The 18,828-nt window shown below is 40.4% G+C and overlaps 1 protein-coding gene across 2 annotated transcripts in view; it reads left to right on the top strand.

Annotated features, from left to right (window-relative positions):
• Positions 1-426: 426 nt before the first annotated feature.
• Positions 427-18,828, top strand: part of fgd5a (FYVE, RhoGEF and PH domain containing 5a) — a 38,965-nt gene continuing 20,563 nt past the window's right edge. For both annotated transcript variants that reach the window (XM_057362147.1, XM_057362146.1), the window contains exons 1-5: positions 427-919; positions 2,155-4,889; positions 13,735-13,852; positions 15,138-15,196; positions 15,679-15,709. In XM_057362147.1, the coding sequence (XP_057218130.1) occupies positions 2,221-4,889; positions 13,735-13,852; positions 15,138-15,196; positions 15,679-15,709 (2,877 nt within the window). In that variant the 5' untranslated portion in view covers positions 427-919; positions 2,155-2,220. The remainder of the gene's footprint in view (positions 920-2,154; positions 4,890-13,734; positions 13,853-15,137; positions 15,197-15,678; positions 15,710-18,828) is intronic.

Below are 18,828 nucleotides of genomic sequence, written 5' to 3'. Positions count from 1 at the left end.
AGTCTAAATCACGAATGCAGTGATACCCCAGCACCTTTGTTCATTTGTTGCTAAGGAAGCGTTGCCTGTTGTGTAGGAAAGAGGCATAGGCCTAACAGTTTCCTGTTATGAAGAGAGATTTTTAAAGAGCTGCTTTCCTCCAATCGGCCAACAGATGAGTAGAAAGGAAGCCTGGCGAAAACAAGACATTTTGTGTCTTGGAGAAACTGTTTTTAGATAACGTTACCCTAAATCGCAAGAAAGTCCGGCTACGTTACCAACGAAACTGCGTTAAAAACTCAACAGCCAGTTTATACCTAATTAAGCAGTGTAATTAACCTTTATGTTTAATAGTTTTATTCACTGATATAACTACCTTAATTTTTTAAGCCACCTTTTCCAAGGCTGTTTAGAATAAATACAAATGCATTTTAACAAGAAATTTCGACTTTCTATGAGAGCAAGAAATCCACTGGCTAATTAAAAGGGACATTTAAATGTTTATAATCTACTGACAAGTGGAGTTGTTGTTCGTGAAAGTGATGATTATTGGTTTTTAGATGTTTTTCTCTGTGGTTTCGCTCATCGATTTGTGTATTCCCGTGAGAGGGACTCGCTATACCTCCTCAGGAAGCGCGTAGAAAACACCTCAGTCTCCACGCGCAGATCAGAGCGCTCGCGCATCCCTATCATTCCTTCAGCGGGAAGCGCTCGGACCTGACGGGACCTGCTGCAACAGTCGATATTAAACTGATTTTTGGGGAGTCACGCCGTCGAACAAGAGATGAAGTCTCTGTTGTTTATTTCTCAGGTTTTATGACAAATGTCACCGGAGTAAATTCACGACACCTCTGGATTTATACTTTTGCTTCGGAATATCAAGGAATAATGTGGAAGTATTTCAGATGCCGTGGTGGATGACATCCGAAAATGAGCTCAGGTAAGAAACGGAACTTTTTTCCTGAATTAACTTTCTAATGCTGTTAATTTACTGTGACATTGTGCAAAGTCAATAATGGATTAACTGCAGAGATTTAAATGTGAATATTATGGAGAAAAAGTTCATAAGAATATCATATACTGTATGTTGTATAAAACCGTGCTGGTTGACTTCATGCTTATTCAATTATTTGTTTGTGCAATTTAAGCATTGACCTCTATTATTTTGCTGACTTTTACTGAAAAAGTGCCGCATTAAAAGAGTGAACATTAACGCACTTTACACGCACTATATTAAATGTAAACACGCACGCACGCACGCGCGCGCGCGCACACACACACACACACACACACACACACACACAGACAGACAGACCATGAACCGATAGCTTTACACAGTGAAGAGTTTTGTTTTCGCATGCCTCCCATTGTGTTTAACCATTTGTTTTTGTGAATTCTTGTTGCATAATTCATATCCTGTTATTTTGCCAAAGAGACCTTAGTTGGGATGTTGATGTTTCTCTTTTTATTGTTCTTTAACACACTGAAATGACCTTTTCAGAAAAAAAATGTTTGAGGGGGCTGTGTGGGATTTATCACTAGAGTGTGAATCATGGGAAGACTGACGAGAAGGAAGTGTATTTGTGTTGTGCAAAACTGCCCTCTTGTAGAAAAAAAATTGGCAGAGGGGGTTCATGGAGGAGACAGGGTGCACTGTTAATGTCCTTCCCCTTTGCACTTCCTGTCCGCAGTCCTTTCAGGAGAGTCTGCTGGAATAGTTAATTAGCAGCGTCAGGAAACAACATCTTAGCAGGGTGAGCACCAAGTGCATGGTGAGTTTAATAGGACTTACGTCAAGGTAGGTACCAAATAACAGGAAGAGACAGGGGTGTATGAGTTTTAAGAGAACGGGCGTTTCACCAAAAAATAGCCTTTATGGCCTCCAGTGGCCTTTTCAAGATGGTCTTTTTAATTTATTTCTATGATAATTTGTTAAACTTAATCTTTTTCATTTTTATATTAAGGTTGTGTAAAGTATTTTCAGTGTTAGCGTATATAATCACTTCATTATGTTTTAGGTCAAAGGTTGCAGTTCATCAATCAAACGGCCAATGTAGATCAATCAATATGCTGCTGTAAAGGAGCAGCTGAGGTCATAATGGCATGTTGACAGTCAGTTTGTAGATTTTGTAAATTTAACAACTGACTCTAACCTGTTTCTTCTTCTGTTTGCAGATTTTTAGAAGGAACTCCAGACTTCTCAAGAAAAGACATTTGATTATAACTGTGAGCTCAACCCTGATGTCAAAGCCTTGTCACTCTACCCGAGGTCCAAAACCTCCTGTGGCACCCAAACCAAGGCCAGCCTCAGAGGTCAGCCAATGCATGGTGGGTAATGGGGACATAACATCCTCAGACAGACTTGAGCTGAAGCTGGATAATGAATCTGATGTCTCTCAGGATGAAGCAGATGTTTCAGGAGAAAACTCTACAGGCGATTGCATGGACAAGGACTTATCAGACACAGTAAAAAGGTTCATTTTGAATTATGACACAAATCATGAAACCACTTATCATGAAATTAAGGAAAACTTTTTTGTGGATGAAACGATGAGGGAGGAGGAACACAAGGATGATGCCACTAATACAGCCTCTGTAAATTTAGTTGAGGTTGTCGATATAAATCTTGATTTAGCTGATGAGGACCACAGCAAAAACACTGATGATATCAGCCCTCATGAGAATGGAGTTGCAAATGAAAACACCCATGAATGTCCTGAGAATGAGACACATTCTGATGACCAGCCTGCAGGTGGTTTGGCAGAATTTAAAGATCATCAAAGCCTGTATGCAGAGATTGAGGAATCATTATCAGACACTTGTGAGGAGCCAGATGCAGGCCTAACTAATGACATAAAACAGTCTAATTACAGTGAGAGGGAGTCTGTCCTCTGTGCTCACTCTGTTGAATGTGACAATGATCTCCATGATGATGCAGAAGAGGATGAGACTGGGCTTTCGTCAAATGCTATAAACTGCAGTCAGCCCTCACTATGTGAGGAATACCCCTATGATGTCATTGGCTCACTTGACGACAACAATACTTGGCAGGCCGAACGCGCTACCAAAGACACATCTGGTCGTTTCAGGTTTGCGGAGGAGACAGGAGATGTATTTGAGCCTTACTCTGTCATAGAGGTTGTGCCAAGTGATTTGACATGCACTTCTGATCCAGAAGTAAGATGCTCCGAAGAGGAGTCCAGCAATGAGAAACCAATGGTCTCGGAGAACACAACAGAAAAAACGTCAAACCAAGATCCTTACTACGTTTCATCGGCCGATGTGGCGGAGTTAGAAGAGGAACAGGCAAAATTAGAAAATGGTGTCTTTCACCCTACAATGACTTGTGAGGGTAAAGAGACGCCTAAAAATGAAGGAGTTGATGACTATGCTGATATTGAAGACCAGGGTAGTGATAACCTGCAATTGGAGTGTGTTTCGTCTGAAGATTATGTTGAAATAGGAGATGAAGAAGAGCCAGTAAACATGGAAAGGAAAACAAAAGGTAAAAGTGTAAAAGAACGGTCAGCTAGACATGCCATCTTAAGTCAGAGAAACAGCTGCCAGCCACGTCTCAGACTTTGCAACATCACTGTTCCAGCAGATCTGGATGTAGGGAGGACTCCAGAACTTACCAACCGTGTTGTTTTTGCTCACACCACGGAAGCGTTTGAAGAAGACATAGAAGAGCTGGATTGCCATATTGTGCCTTTTTTTGAGGATTCGGACACAGACAGTGAAGAACATATTTATGAAGAGGCTGGCTTCGACTCGGAGGGCGAGAATTTTATCACTCTGGACAGGAAGAGCATTGTGACAAGATCTCGTTCGCTCTCTGGGAAAGTACCTGGATATGTTCCTGAGACTGTGCCTGAAGAGACAGGCACCGAGTACCAGACTCACGACTACTACACTGTGAACTTAGATCAGAATGGAGATGCACATCCCACACCATCAGATGAAACAGAGGCCAGTCGAATTATTCCTTCACTTAAGCCGAGGCGTTTTCTTCTGTCTCCTCGGTCACTCTCTGTAGAAGGCAGAGATTTGACGTTGTCAGGGCATTTTAACGGTGAGAAATCTCCAAAAGAGGAAAGTAGATTGCACAGAAAAGATGACACACTTTCTTTGCCTTGTGTCATTACTTCTTCTGGAAGCTTTTCTCAAAGAATCCACCTGTCGTCCAGCGGTGTGTCGACACATACGTCTCTAGTTGACATCCCGCCACCTTTCGAGTTAGCTTACATAACTAAAAGGCCTGTCACCAAAAGCTCTCCATCCCTTCTAATCCAACACGAGTCTCCTGACAATGCCAAAAAGAAAAAGACTTCATTTAAACGTTTCTTGGCTTTGAAATTTAGGAAAAAAACAGATAGCAAAGTCCATGGAGATGGTGTCCGTTCCTCCAGGTCATCATCTGAGTCTAGCCACCATGGCCCCGTTCGGGTGCTGGAGCTTGATCACAAGAGTACAAGTAGCTCCCCTCAGCTTCAGTCCCGTTTGGCAAAGTCGCAACGTAACGATTTACCTACCACCTTTGTGCTTTACAAAGAGAGGCAAAGGAGGCAAGGTGTTCCCAAGAGTTATGCCAACAGGGGTATCGGCAGAGTGGAGTCCTTTGAGGACCGCTCTCGGCCTCCCTTCATGCCTTTGCCGCTTACTAAGCCTCGCTCCATCTCCTTCCCAAGTGCAGACACATCTGACTATGAAAACATTCCTGCAATGAGTTCAGACTATGAGAATATTCAGATTCCACATGGGAGACCCATTCGGTCAGTCACTATTACAGGGTTCTTCGATGACCAGAATCTGACAACAGCACCTGCCAATGAGAATGACGGTTATGTGGACATGAATAGCTTTGCAGGGATAGAAAACAAGCCCACCACCCAAGAGCAAGACAACGAAAGGTATAGTGAGTTTTTTAATCTGCACAGTTTTAAAAAGTTTGATTAAATTATTTGAAAACAGTTTGCTCAGATATCTTCAGGTAAAACTATTTAAATAATTTTAAAAGACCTTTAAAAGGTCTTGGCATACATTTGTTTAGTTATATTTTGAATGTTGAAATCCCTTCTTCTGAACACAATAGCAATACCATCACACAAGTCTGAAGGAAGTTATGGCCAAAACAATGTTAACAGGAAAAAGTATTTGGTCACTCTGATAGCTCTCTTAGTCTTTCTGTAATCTCTCTGGCTAAATAAACAAGTTGTGGTATTAATTTTGCGTTTACAAGTATTACCGTATTCTATACTGTATATGAAATATTGCTGAAGACACAGATGAGATGTACATATATGGGCCACTCTACAGAATTGGTGCAAAATCAGAGTTGTGTTTCTTTCCCAGAAATTGTATGTATGCAAATTGTATAATGTAAGGTACACATTTCCAGTAATTTTGCAGTTAAATTTCATATTGTAATTTCAGAAAGTTTTGGAAAATTCTTCCTCAACAAGAATTATTACAGTATATTTACATATTAAGCTTTTGTTTAAATATACTTTTTAATGTATTTGTTGCTATTTTAAAAAATGTTTCCACATTTTTTTCCACAAATTTGAACAATATTTCAAGTGTAATTTATGAGATTTGTTGTATTTTGAATCTAATCTTTCTTTGTAAAATGCATAAAATTGATGCATAAAATGCACCGATTTAAAAGTTAAGGATTAATTAGTTTATATATACATTGAACCAAACACTATCATAACATATTAGTTGATAATTTAATATACTTTATTTTTTACAAAACATCCCATGTTTCGTTCGTGACACACACATTTTCAGTGTGATGGTAATGTTTTGGTAGTGATCACAATATTTAATTTGCACAGCTGAATCAGACTTTCAACATTTTATGTTAATGCATTAAAACTAAATTAACTAACTAACTATGTTGCACATACGCTGCCAGCACATAAAGCAGACACACATCAAACAGTAAATATCTAATTGAAATCCTACAGCTCACATACTATATCACTACTAAAACATACTGAAATACTAATGATTTCCCCAAATAAAGGATTAAGTGTCCCGTTTTCTCACTACCGAAACAATTTTTGTCACTACCGAAACAATGATACCCAGTGATATGTTTCGGTCGTGACTGTTTTGATAATGACAGTTTTTGAGTACTGTTGAGCCTAGCTAAAAATTCTAATAAGCACATGGTTTGCAAGCACAGTTCTGAACATTTACATCTATGCATTTGGCAGACGCTTTTATCCAAAGCGACTTACATTGCATTGTACTATACATTTGTTTCTGACTATGTGCAATCCCCTGGGATCAAACCCATGACCTTGGCATTGTTAGCGCCATGCTCTAACCACTGAGCCACAGGACAGCTAAGTTTTTGCAAGCGATTTGGTGCCTCGCTGTTATGGAACAACCAGGCGTCGCTCATTGTCAGACCAAAGATTACGGGAGGAGATGTAGACCTGGAGCAGTGAGTTAAGGTAAAGGGGCGAATTTGCCTTTATCGTTCTGAAGGCCAGTGTCAGCAATTTAAACTTGATGCGGGCGGCAACTGGCAGCCAGTGAAGTGAAATCAGGAGGGGTGTTATATGGGTTCCTTTAGACTGATTGAAAACTAGACGTGCAGCTGCCTTCTGGATCATTTGCAGGGGCTTGACTGCATTGGTTGGAAGGCCGGCCAGTAGAGAATTGCAGTAGTCCAATCTTGATATGACCAGAGCTTGGACTAGCAGCTGAGAGGCATGCTCTGACAGGAACGGCCAGATTTTCCTGATGTTGTAGAGCACATACCTGCAAGTTCGAGTGGTTTCTGCGATGTGAGCTTCAGCTGGTTGTCGAACATCACCCCCAGGTTCCTCGCAGACGTGGTGGGATCCGAGCTGAATGGTAAGGTGGTGTTAAATTGATGGGTGGGCCGGTATAACCAGGAGTTCTGTCCCTCACCCAGGGAGGTGGTATATATAGAAAAGAGGAGCAAGTAATGATACCTGAGGAACTCCAGTTGTCAGCTGGTGAGATCTGGATGTCTCGCCTCTCCAGGATATTCCCAGTTTGGAGAAAGTGGACAGCAGGATCTGGTGGTTCACAGTGTCAAATGCAGCAGAGAGATCAAGCAGAATAAGGACAGATGACAAGGATTTAGCCTTTGCCTGCCGAAGGTTTTTGATGACAGACAGGAGAGTGGTCTCCGCAGAATGTCCTTTCTTGAAGCCGGATTGTTGACTGTCCAGAAGGTCGTGCTGTGAGAGATAGGCAGAGATTTAGTTAAAAACTACCCTTTCAAGGGCCTTGGAAAGGAAAGGCAGGAGTGAGATTGGTCTGCAGTTGCTGACCACTGAGGGGTCGAGTGTTGGTTTCTTGAGTAAAGGTGTTACCAGGGAGTGTTTAAATGAGGTGGGGAGTAATAATGTATGCGATTTGAGACAGTAGAGATGGAAAGATAGCCTGCAGGAGGTGGGAAGGTATCGGGTCGAGTTGGCAGGTAGTAGTCCGGGTGGAAAGGACCCAATAAATGATGATTTTATATATATTAAGCTTCCTGATATTATAAATATTATTGTGGGTTTCGAAAGATGATAGAAGGATCTTAGTAAACGACTAAGACTTGAATACTTGAATGCTTTTTAAATGTGTTTTTTTGATGTGGGACAGCAGTTTGCACGAATTCTGTAGAATGGCCCATATACATGTTTCTTAGCCAAATACAAAAAAAGAAGCAAATGTAGGTTTAACCTATAGTACACAAAATAGCCAATGTTCTTGTAATAAAAAAATAATACTACCTGACCTTCCATATACTTCATGAGTGTTTTGTTGTGTATATGTTAGAAAAGCAGCCTTTGAAAAGATGGACTGTGCTTACAGAAGAGCTTATCTGATTTTCTCATTTGCGGGATTTGACGGTACATTTGTTGGAACACCCTCTCTGTGTGAGGCAGGATACAATGCAGTGGTTCAATGATACAAATAGTTCAGTTTGGAGAGCAAGTGGATTAAACGTTAAGGCTATTTTTCACTTTTATTGCAATGCTCTCACAGCCTGATGCAGCTGAGTGGAGGGGAATAGATGACAAAACAGTGGAAATTTTTTCTGTCCCCTGGGTGAGCATTTTGGTAGCATGTTGTGTTATTAAACCAAGTTTCAAGTGTGTTTTTTATTAGGCTTTTGGGATATAATAGTGTAGCAGGAAGGCGGGACGAGAGCCGTGGGGCAGGAAGGCGGGGCCGGTGGCGTGAGTGATAATGAGTATCAGCTGTACGCGCACCGGTCCCGCATGCCTCACGGGGAGCTAGGGAGCATAAGAGGACGAGCGACGGGACTGCCGAAGAGAGAGGACCGGGCCCGGAAGCTGTTAAGTTTGTTTATGTTTGTATGGCCGGCAGTCGACCGTGAGGTGGCTGCCGGTCTTTTATTCTTGGATTATTGTTTGTTTATTTTTCATTAAAGTTTGTTAAATGTTCGCCGGTTCCCGCCTCCTTCCTTCCCTTCTATTGAACCTTGTTACATTGGTGCCGAAACCCGGGAGGAAGGAGGGACATGCTGTCGAGAGAGCCCTCGCCGCCGAGCGGCCTCGCGGTGCTGAGGAGTTCGGGCAGCGCGGACGAGGGCGTCCGCCAGCGGCTGCCCGAGATCGTGGTGCTGGATCGAATGGGATTCGGTGGGGACGGAGAGCCCGCGGCCGTGCTCCTGGGACGAGGTGGGATGGCGGCCATGGAGGGAGCTCGGGAGTGCCGGCTGCCCTCAGCCAGAAGCCATCGCCGGCCGCCAGGAGGCGGAGGAGGATCGGGCCGTCCACCGAACGTCCAGCACCACAGCATAGCACCGCGAGGAAGAGCCTCTCGGCTGGCTGAGGACCGTGCGACGGCGTGTCGGGGAACGGACTATTTTTTATTTGTCCTCTCTCTCCCCTCTCTCGTCCCTGTCGCTCGGGGTGCTCCCGGCTCCGTTCTCTCGTCTCGTCGGTGCATACCCCCAGGCGCTGGGGCTCTCAAGGGGGGGCCCCCCGGGGGGGAGTAAGCACAGGCGCGGTGGTACCCCCGGCCTGTGAGGGGCGATGGGGGTAGTAGCAGGAAGGCGGGACGAGAGCCGTGGGGCAGGAAGGCGGGGCCGGTGGCGTGAGTGATAATGAGTATCAGCTGTACGCGCACCGGTCCCGCATGCCTCACGGGGAGCTAGGGAGCATAAGAGGACGAGCGACGGGACTGCCGAAGAGAGAGGACCGGGCCCGGAAGCTGTTAAGTTTGTTTATGTTTGTATGGCCGGCAGTCGACCGTGAGGTGGCTGCCGGTCTTTTATTCTTGGATTATTGTTTGTTTATTTTTCATTAAAGTTTGTTAAATGTTCGCCGGTTCCCGCCTCCTTCCTTCCCTTCTATTGAACTTTGTTACAAATAGATTTACAAAGGTGTAAAGAGAGATGATTCTTTGACCTTCTTTTGACCATATGACCCTCTCTACCCTCAATTTACCCACCCTGGAGTCATCATTAGAAATCTCTGGTCGATCACCAATGTAGTCAAAGCCACACACCGTTTCAAGTAGCCCTTTGGGTAGCTTTATAATCAGATTTTCAGAGAAACACCTGGGAAATTTACAGAATAGCTTTTATTGTGGTAGTAGGTCTATGTTTATCACTGATTATGTAGTTTTTTAAAGAACATTTTTGTCATGCTTTGCTGTTTTGGTCGCAACCATCCCACTACAATTAAATTCCCCAATTAAAAGCCAAAAGAGTGGCGATTCAATTTCAAAGCAAACCAGCAATAAATTTCAACCCAAAGTTATTTAGAAAAGTGGCTTTGTGAAAAGTTGGTACACATGTACAAATGTAAATCAGTTATTCACCTGCATTATTGCAAGGTACAACCCATACAATACAGAGTCTCATGCATTAGCAGAAAATAAAAGCAATTGGTAAGAAATTAAAAAGAGAACGTCTTCCCTTCAGCACTCAGTAAACGGTTATTGACTTATTTTTAAGTGCTGAGGACAGTGTGAATACTCACTATATTTAGACATTATCTCTGGCCAGAGTGTGTATGGCCACACTTTTAAGCATCCTCCATTATTCAGGAGAAGATTTGGGAGTCAACAACCTTTTCTTCTGGTGACATTATTGACTCATTGTGTTGCTGTGCAATCTAACGGCATTGCATGTTTGCAAATGGGCCTGTGTGTCTGCACCATTAGCTGCTGTGTGTCCCAAGAGAACCGCAACCTCGGCTGCTGTTCTGTTTTTGTTTGTCGTGTTTTGAATGGTTGCAGAGAAAATTTACACTTTGGTGAATGGAGACTCAATGACATGACAGTGATTGATTGCAGATGCATAAATAAAGAATATTTTTCTTGAGGAGCGTTTCTTTTTAGTCATTGTTGGTCAGTGAGTAAGTGAGAGTGATTAAGAACCAAATTAAACAGGCGAACAGGTGCCTGTTTATAGTTAAAACAGCTTATTTAAGCATTGTTATGAAGCTTAAAGTTAGTTAATGCTTTTGCTTCGTATCAGCACATTATTTTGGATTTTATTTTGATGTGTATTTTGAGTGCCATCTGCACTTAAAAGCTTATAAAATTGGGTGTGGGCATGGTTTGATCCAGTCCAAGTTGGGCCTAGTGCCTGGGGTTACCAGGTCATTGCCAGGTTATCCCAAGGGATGACGCACCCAGCCAATGAGCCTCCCCGCCACTGTTTACAGGAAATGCAGGACAAGGGCGAGGGGACAGGGTCAGTAGGATGGGGTGGAGACAGGCAATACCGATCTCTCAGACTCCCCTGCGACCCAAACAACAAGGTGAGGTGTGGCACAGTCAGGAAAGCAAGGCTCCCACAAAGATGTTGTTGTTGTCATCGTTCCCAGCTTTCTCCATGTATTTCTAATATTGCAGGAAAGTCACAGGAACATTTTGACAATGTATCTTATGTAAAAATGTAATAGATATCCACCCGAAAGCAGTGTGTCATGTGAGCTGAATGTGACAATTGTAAAAAACAGTAATGATATGAGAGAGACAAGGATAATAATAAGGCAAAAATAAAACAAATGAAACATAGCCATAGAAGAAAAACAAGACCTTTTATTCTGTGTATGTTAAAGCTACCAAGAAGCAAGCTAGAACATACATCTCCCAGTTTAACCAATGCACATCCCGCCCATCACTCTCATCTGCATTCAAATTTCCTACGTTTTGTTAAATGAAGTCTGATAATGAAGTCATCTCAGCGACGCTTATCTTCCGTAATAGCACTATTACACTGATTCAGACAGTGCAACATGGGGGCTTTCTAATGTATATTTTATTATCAAGAGTTTAAATCAATTGAATTACACTCAACAAGCCTCAGGAAAGCAGCAGGCAGTAGGATATATAGGTCTGTTATAGGAAATCTTTGCACTTTCTCTGTAATTTTCAGCAGTAAATTTAGCTCATGGGTACCTTAAAGAAAACAGCTCGCAACCTAAGTGCTTTGCTCCATAATTGCTTCTCATAAATGGTAATGTTGAAGAGACAAGGGCGTTGTGTAAATCGTCACTTTTGGCCTATAGAGGGGGTATGACGGGGAGGGTTAATGCATATAAATGGCTTGTTTTACGCATAGCAGGAATTGAAAAGTTGCATATTATATGATATATTTATATATGATAAAATATACAGTATTTATACAGTATATCATCTCAGCGACGATGTATATAGGCATATTGTGGAAATCACCACAGTATAACATTCAAATCATGTAACAATCTGAAATTCAGAGGTGATGGTAAGAACAATATCTTCGTTTTATTTTGTTCAGGAAAGCTACACAAGTGCAGTCTCAGTCTTAGGTCTTTCAAGTAAAAAGTAATGTCTTATTTTATGTTATGCTAACTCTCAAGCCACTTTCATTGAAAATGGAGTCCTCAGCTGTCGAGATCACTGAAGATTGTAGTGATGTCCTGCCAGAAGGCTCCCATGTGTTTCATCTGGGGCCTCTAAATGAACTGTCACCTTAGCTCCCCCAGTTCAGCTGGCTATGAGCAATGAGCAATTTCCACTTCCTCCAGACATTGTGTGTGTATGTGTGCTTTTTGCGAAAATACAGTGTCCTTGTGTAGTATGACACACAGCAGGGCACCTCTAAGACCTTTTGTACACAAACACTGTACGCACTGATTTGTTTCACTGTATTAGTGAAGACATCTTATAGACTGGCATTGTTTTTTATTCATTTTCTTTTCCCTGCCCCTCAACTTAACCTTTCCACAGATGTAATTAGATTACTCGATTTTGCTGATTTATGAGTTGATAACGTCCCAAATGTCGTTTTTTGACATGTTTTAATATATTAGTAAGGACATTTCGAAATATTTGTCTCTTTCCAGCTCTTGTATGGCCAACACTGGATACACACACTTACTTCAGCAGTCTTCTAACACCATTAACACAAAAGACAGCATACCTCACCATGTTCACATGTAAAATCCAAAAGTGGTTTCTAATGCCTCATATGAATGTACAATCAAATGCACTTAGCTTTGCCGTACAGTACCTCAGGTGTATGTGAGTCTGCTTATGTAGCTCCATAGTAGACAAGCAGCTTCATTGTGCATATTTGCATATCCTCAGGGCTTTATCTTTTTTCACTTTAAGTGCTCACCACAGGATCACAAAGCCTGTACTCTGTGCCCAAAAGTAACTGTCCACACAATCTGGCCTCAGCCATCCGTGTTACTAATGTAAGGAAAGCTGGGGAGGAAAAAACTAAATTTTCTCCCCAGGTCTTGTTTAAATGAGGAGGGGGAATTTGTTTCTCCTTGACAAAGGGTCATTTCTGCTCTGCTGGACACCAAAGTGCCCTCTAATACAAAATGCTTAGATTTTAAGAGACAGTTTGTTTCTTTGTTTTTGATAGGTAGAGATTGGCACCACATTGTGTTCACAGCTTGTGGACTCAGGTGACCAATACCATCACAGTTTAGTTTGTTTCTGGGACTTCATAAATGCTGATGGTCACAGTTGATGTTAGTGAACTTCGTATCATTAGAGTTTGGGATGCATCATTAATTTACACAGAATTGACAGTCTAGGGGGCTCCAGAAGCTTTAGAAGCTCCCCAGAATATAAAAAAGAAAATTAAAAAGACAAAGCAAAAATTGTAAAAGTCAACTGAACATTATTTGTGTTTCATTCCCTTCATGTTTTCTTTATAATATTACAATATTTATTGAACCTAATTTAAATTTTATTTCATGCATACAAAATATACATGTGTTTTTTTGGAAGGGGTCCCTCACAAAAGTCCCTCAAATAAAACGCTGGTCTATAATGCTAAATAAGGAATAAAAAGGGATATTTGTTCATTTTTGTTTCAGTGAGATGAATACTTCACAGATCCTATTGAACACTATTTTCCACCTATTGTTTTTTAACCCAGGATCATTTTTAACTCTGGGTTATTTTGTTCCCTTTGTTCTCCATTTTCTAACCTTTTTATTTAAAATATATAGAGAGGTGAAAACCAGGCAGTGTTCTATAACTATACATGTAGAGCAAGGTTTTTGCCTATACTGCACCACACCTCTGACATGCATTGTACATTTGTAAACATTATAGTTCTTATTCACATACAGTATATGTACAAAGTTAATATCATTGATTTCACAAGTGCACAATTCAAAGTGTTTGTCCAATTGTGGAGATGTCCATCAGCCCAGTTAATGCGTTTGCCAGATGTTCAGAAGTAAACACAACACATCCAGCTGAATATCTCTTGTTGTAATTCATTCCCAGTGCCTACACTGAGCCATTCCCTGTTTGTCATGCACCTGCCACTGTGTCCAACGAGGAAGACCATGGACGCACCTCTGAGGAAGAGGATGGTTGTGCAGACCATTGCTATGACAGACAGGTGAGATAACAGTATACTGTACAATATGTTTCACAAATATCTTCAATTCAGTCCTTGCTAGGACTTGATACATTATGGTGGTATGATTCCAAAAACATCTAACAACTGTACTCTGACTCTATATTGTTTATGTTGCCTCTTATAACCTTACTCAAGTAATCACAGTGTTGCATGTTAAAGTACTGTGGATAAAAACAAGGACCCTCCCTGATAAAATGGAATTCCCTGTGTGTGCAATTTTTCTGTGAGATTCAGGTTCATGAGTCTCCTGGCAGTTAGTTTAATGCTGCAGTGAAAGGTGGACCGCACCTTTTCCCTCTGCCACTGTAATATCAGCTGGGGCCCTGGCCTTGTGACGCCTGCTTCCTTGTTTTCTTCATCTTTAAAAAGAAAAGAATATCTAAGACTGGGAGTAACCTATCCCAAGCACATTTCTGGACAACAGCAAGCTGGAATAAAGCCAGCTCGTGTTTGGCTATTTGTAAATTTTAACAATTTCTTTTGTTATGCTTCTATAGAGAAGGATTCAGATTTGTATTCAAGCATAAAAAAATGTTCTTTTTCATTATTTGGTTAATCTAAATGTGGAAAACAGCCTTTCAGCCCTTCAAAATTTCTGTTGTTAAATTTATTTAGCTAATTTATCACTAATCAAGACTTTTTATAGTCTAAAATATTTCATCAGTTGGATATTGTGCTTGTGTAAGCTTTTGTTGGGTAAAACTTGCTTGAAAGCCATAGAGAATGTATTACTCTTCAATTCTCTTTGAAATGGTTTACAAATTCATCTCAGTGATAAGCAAATCCATAATTACATATGTTAATTTTGAAACTTGTATGCTACCATACGAAAATGACTGAAAATGTCATTTAAACGTGTGGGAACCCTGATTCAGTTACACAATGGTAGCAGTGATGTCCCAGTCTTTAAAGCATGCAGTTGTTCCTAAATATATCTATTCAATAGCAACAGTCTTGATCGGACAGCCGTGATTAGCTTGCAAATCAATGGTGGATTTGTGCTCACCATGAGCACAGCCTCTCATCCATAATGCATCTGTGCTTAAAGCTGCATGTTCAGGAATGTTCATCTCATTTATGTTGTGCTTTAATGAAATCATCAGTCTTCTTTTGACAGGATTGGATGAGAAATTTGATCAGAATGTCAATTGCTCTCTCGCTCTCTCTCCAGCTGTCTGTCTCTCCATCTCTCTAACTATTTCTCTGTACCAAATGTTTGCAAACTGTACAATGTGGTTTTGAACCCTTTATTTTTCGCTCTCAGATTGATGGGCGATCCAGAGCTTACTATGTTGCGAAAGACCTTGTGGACTCGGAGAGAGAGTAAGTGTTTGTGCATGCGTGCTTACATGTGTTTTTCAAACTGTACATCCTGATGCAGGCCAGTTGTTTATCATCTAATGAGAGCATTTTGATGTCATTTGTTTATGGATTATCCAGGCCCTGACCACATCTTTATCTCTGTCTGTTCCTATTCGCTCAACAGCTTTCCTGATACACAAACTGACAGCTTATTACTGGACTGTCTGCCTTAAGATATTGCATTTCAGAAGTGCATCAATGAGCTTGTAGAATTGTTACAAAGTGATTTAGTATGTCTAAGCAAGACTGTTATCCACCCCAAGCCTGTCAAATTTGTTTTTGTTTCATATCTGACTTCATAACTTCACAAATTTTGGTATCACTGGAAGGAAATACTGTATTTTGACAATATTGGACAGATAGTTTTGTTCATTTTTCAGTTAAACAACTTGTATCAACCCTACTGGCAGTAACTTTGTCTTTCTCGTTTCAATAATCCTCAGTCACGTGAAGGCTCTGAAGATTCTCCAGGAGGTATGAAAATCTATTTTGTTACTTTTTGTACCATCAGCCAGTTTTAGCAATCCTGTCTGTTTGCTTATAATGACATGTACTTGTGTTTTTACCGGTATATGACATTTTGCGCATGCAAACATGCATACATTATTTTATGTATAGAGCACTTTGGTGGACGTAAACAGTGCTGGTCCATTGCTGGTCGAGAAGAACTTCCTGTTTCAGTTTTCTTACAAAGCAGAAATGTTTGAAAAGAAGATCTTTTAAGATTTTATTATATATGTAAGATTTAAAAAATAAGAAGTGCTGCTGGACCAGTGTTTACATCTTTCGTAGTAGTCTATATTATGCAACATTGGACTGTATTTCCCTGGTAATGCAAAGGTCTTATGTGTTGAACAATACTCCTAAATTAAAGATTGGTGACAGAGTACTAATGATGTCATTATCTGGCAGCCAATTGCGTCAGACTTTATTTCCTTCCTTTCAAACACATGTATACAAATCACATATACAGTACATACATACACATACATGGAGAGATACACTTGGTCTGGGAGTAGGTGTGGTGGGGGGGTTGGGTGGGGGGGTGGTTCTTGGGTAGCACAACTTTATCAGTGTTGTTTCAGTAACTGAGACTTCCTGGCCTTGACAACCTTGCCTTGAAAAAGTCAGCCTGTGAGTGACGCAATGCCTACGCACCAGCTCTTTGTTTTGGGTATCTTCACATGAGCTTCATTACCCATAAACATAGGCTACCACACACGCTCTATAACAGCGTTATGTTTGGAGCCGGCAGGTTTAATAATATTAAGGATAAAAATAAAGTGTTGTGCCCTAAATCACTCATCAATTGAAAATACAAAGTGGGACATGTTGGCTAGGAGAAAGCTGTTATTAAAGGTTTTGATAGTCAAACACAGAGCAGAGATGAATTGTTTACTGATGAAAAGCAATGTCACAACTTCACTATAGAATTCAACTGATGTGATTGTGAGGTAACAGAATGATACCATGTAGGGGTGAGCAGAGTGGATTTATTGTTGAAAATCAGTTTCTACATAGACAAATACTGTATCACATAAAGTCTTGGCTACATGAAACACACACTAAAGAGAAAACAATGAAATAAGATTAAATACTTGTTCATTCGTAAATATTTTATTCATATTCATATAAATGCTATTACATGGTTTTAAATTGAGTTTTCAGCATACATACCTACATATACTCATATTGTTAACATTGTTGGTAGATCAATGATGTGAGATGAGCTGTACTTGATGCTTCTTACATCTCTACATTAAGCTTAAAAAGACTTAGAAGTACTTAGAAAAAAGACAAAGTATGTAAAAGAGTGTCATAGCGTCTCTGAATAGATTGTTTTTTAGACTGTGCTTAATACTGCACTAAGATGTACTATATCAAATTCAAGTTATCATTTGTTTTCATTAGCTCTCCCATTCTGACAGGCGAAGCGGCCTTCTAACCCAGTTCCCTAGGGCTGTACGTGTGTGTATGTGCATGGGATGCAGGGTCTGTGAGAGTGATGAGATTAGCTTAGAAAAACCTATTGTGTGAAACATTGTCCTCCAGACTGTGACCTTAGGACCATATTTATCGCTTTTGTTTTCATGATTAATGGAATATGTATCCCAATTATTAAGTTGGGGCGGGCAATTTAACATAATCCAACGGGAACTCAAGTTCTTCGTGAGGTACACCTTGATGTAAATTACTGTACTTCATATTCACCAATTTAATTGCCTCATTTGAATAAAATAAGGCATAGTCAATAGAAACGCTGTCCTATTAACCACTAAAGAATGTTAATGATATACATGCCTATGTGTCTTATATGCACGTGCCGTATTGTATCACAGAAGAACTATAATTACAGGTTCCTTTGTACTGTATGTATCAGATGTAGCAGATTTACACAGAGCAGCATAACCTGGATGGATCATGAATAGAACTCAATAAATACTGAAGTAATATCTGAAGCACTGCGGTATTTTACGTGTAGCTTTTCTTTGGAAGAATGTTCAGTTGGATGATATTTATGTGCTATAAATATTTTATACTGCATTGAACAATTAGTGGGTACGTGGAGAAAATAAAGATATCATTAATCACTCTGTCTGTGTTGAGTTGAATGATAATGAGCAGGAGGATCTGAGTCACCTTGATTTTCTGTCCACTATGACATCATTAAATCAGTGTTTGGCTGCTGTCGACGGTGACTTTGAGGGTGTTTCTTTCCCCACTGATGCTTAGGGATTTCGGCAGTTTAGGTTCAGCATATTCAGTACATCATATACATCTCTTAAAGGTACAGGGCAGTACTGTAGCCTAGTAGCCTCACGTGTTCAAATTGATTGTTTATCTTTGTTGTTAATTAGATTTTATAAAAATGTGAATTACTTATCTGTCTGGTTATCTTTAGTTTGACAGAATGGAAGTGCCTTGTGATGACTGGATCACGTTTTTTTTCAAGACTAAATTCTACAGGCTAAATGAATGCAATTGCTTATACTTAAACTACATGTCAGCAGTTTTGTCTGAATACATTTTAGAAGTAACATGTGAGACAAATTTTGTACCTCCACTCTAAAAAATGCTGGGCTATTTTCTACCCAGAATTGGGTCATAAAGGGACACACCCAATCCTGTTGGGTTGTAATTTTACATACGCTGGATTGTTTTAACCCAAAATGCTGGGTTGCTTTAACCTATTGTTGAGACAAATATACACAATATACACAAATATAAGTAGTAGAGTTTGTCCCTTTTTGACCCAATGCCGGGTTAAAAAATAACCCATCATGGATACTGTAACTGAGACTTCCATCATAGCATTAAAGGAATAATTTACCCAAGTTGAAAGTTTTACGTGATTACATGATTTTACTTTTTGGATGAATTGTTGATGAATGAGCAGCATGTGAGTATTAATTTACTTGGTTTCATGGCTCATCACTCTTTTTGAGTACTTTTTTGGTCTCTCTCTCTCTCTTCTCTGTACTCTAAAAGGGACAGAGCGCTCCATCGAAACACTACAGGATAGAGCATGTGGCCTATTGTTCCATTGTTTGATATTGAATAACACAAAAATACAAAGAATTTCAAGAACCTTA

Source organism: Triplophysa rosa, linkage group LG20, assembly GCF_024868665.1.
Source record: "Triplophysa rosa linkage group LG20, Trosa_1v2, whole genome shotgun sequence".
NCBI classification, from domain to species: Eukaryota; Metazoa; Chordata; class Actinopteri; order Cypriniformes; family Nemacheilidae; genus Triplophysa; species Triplophysa rosa.
This window is presented reverse-complemented; position numbering and strand designations above follow the sequence as displayed.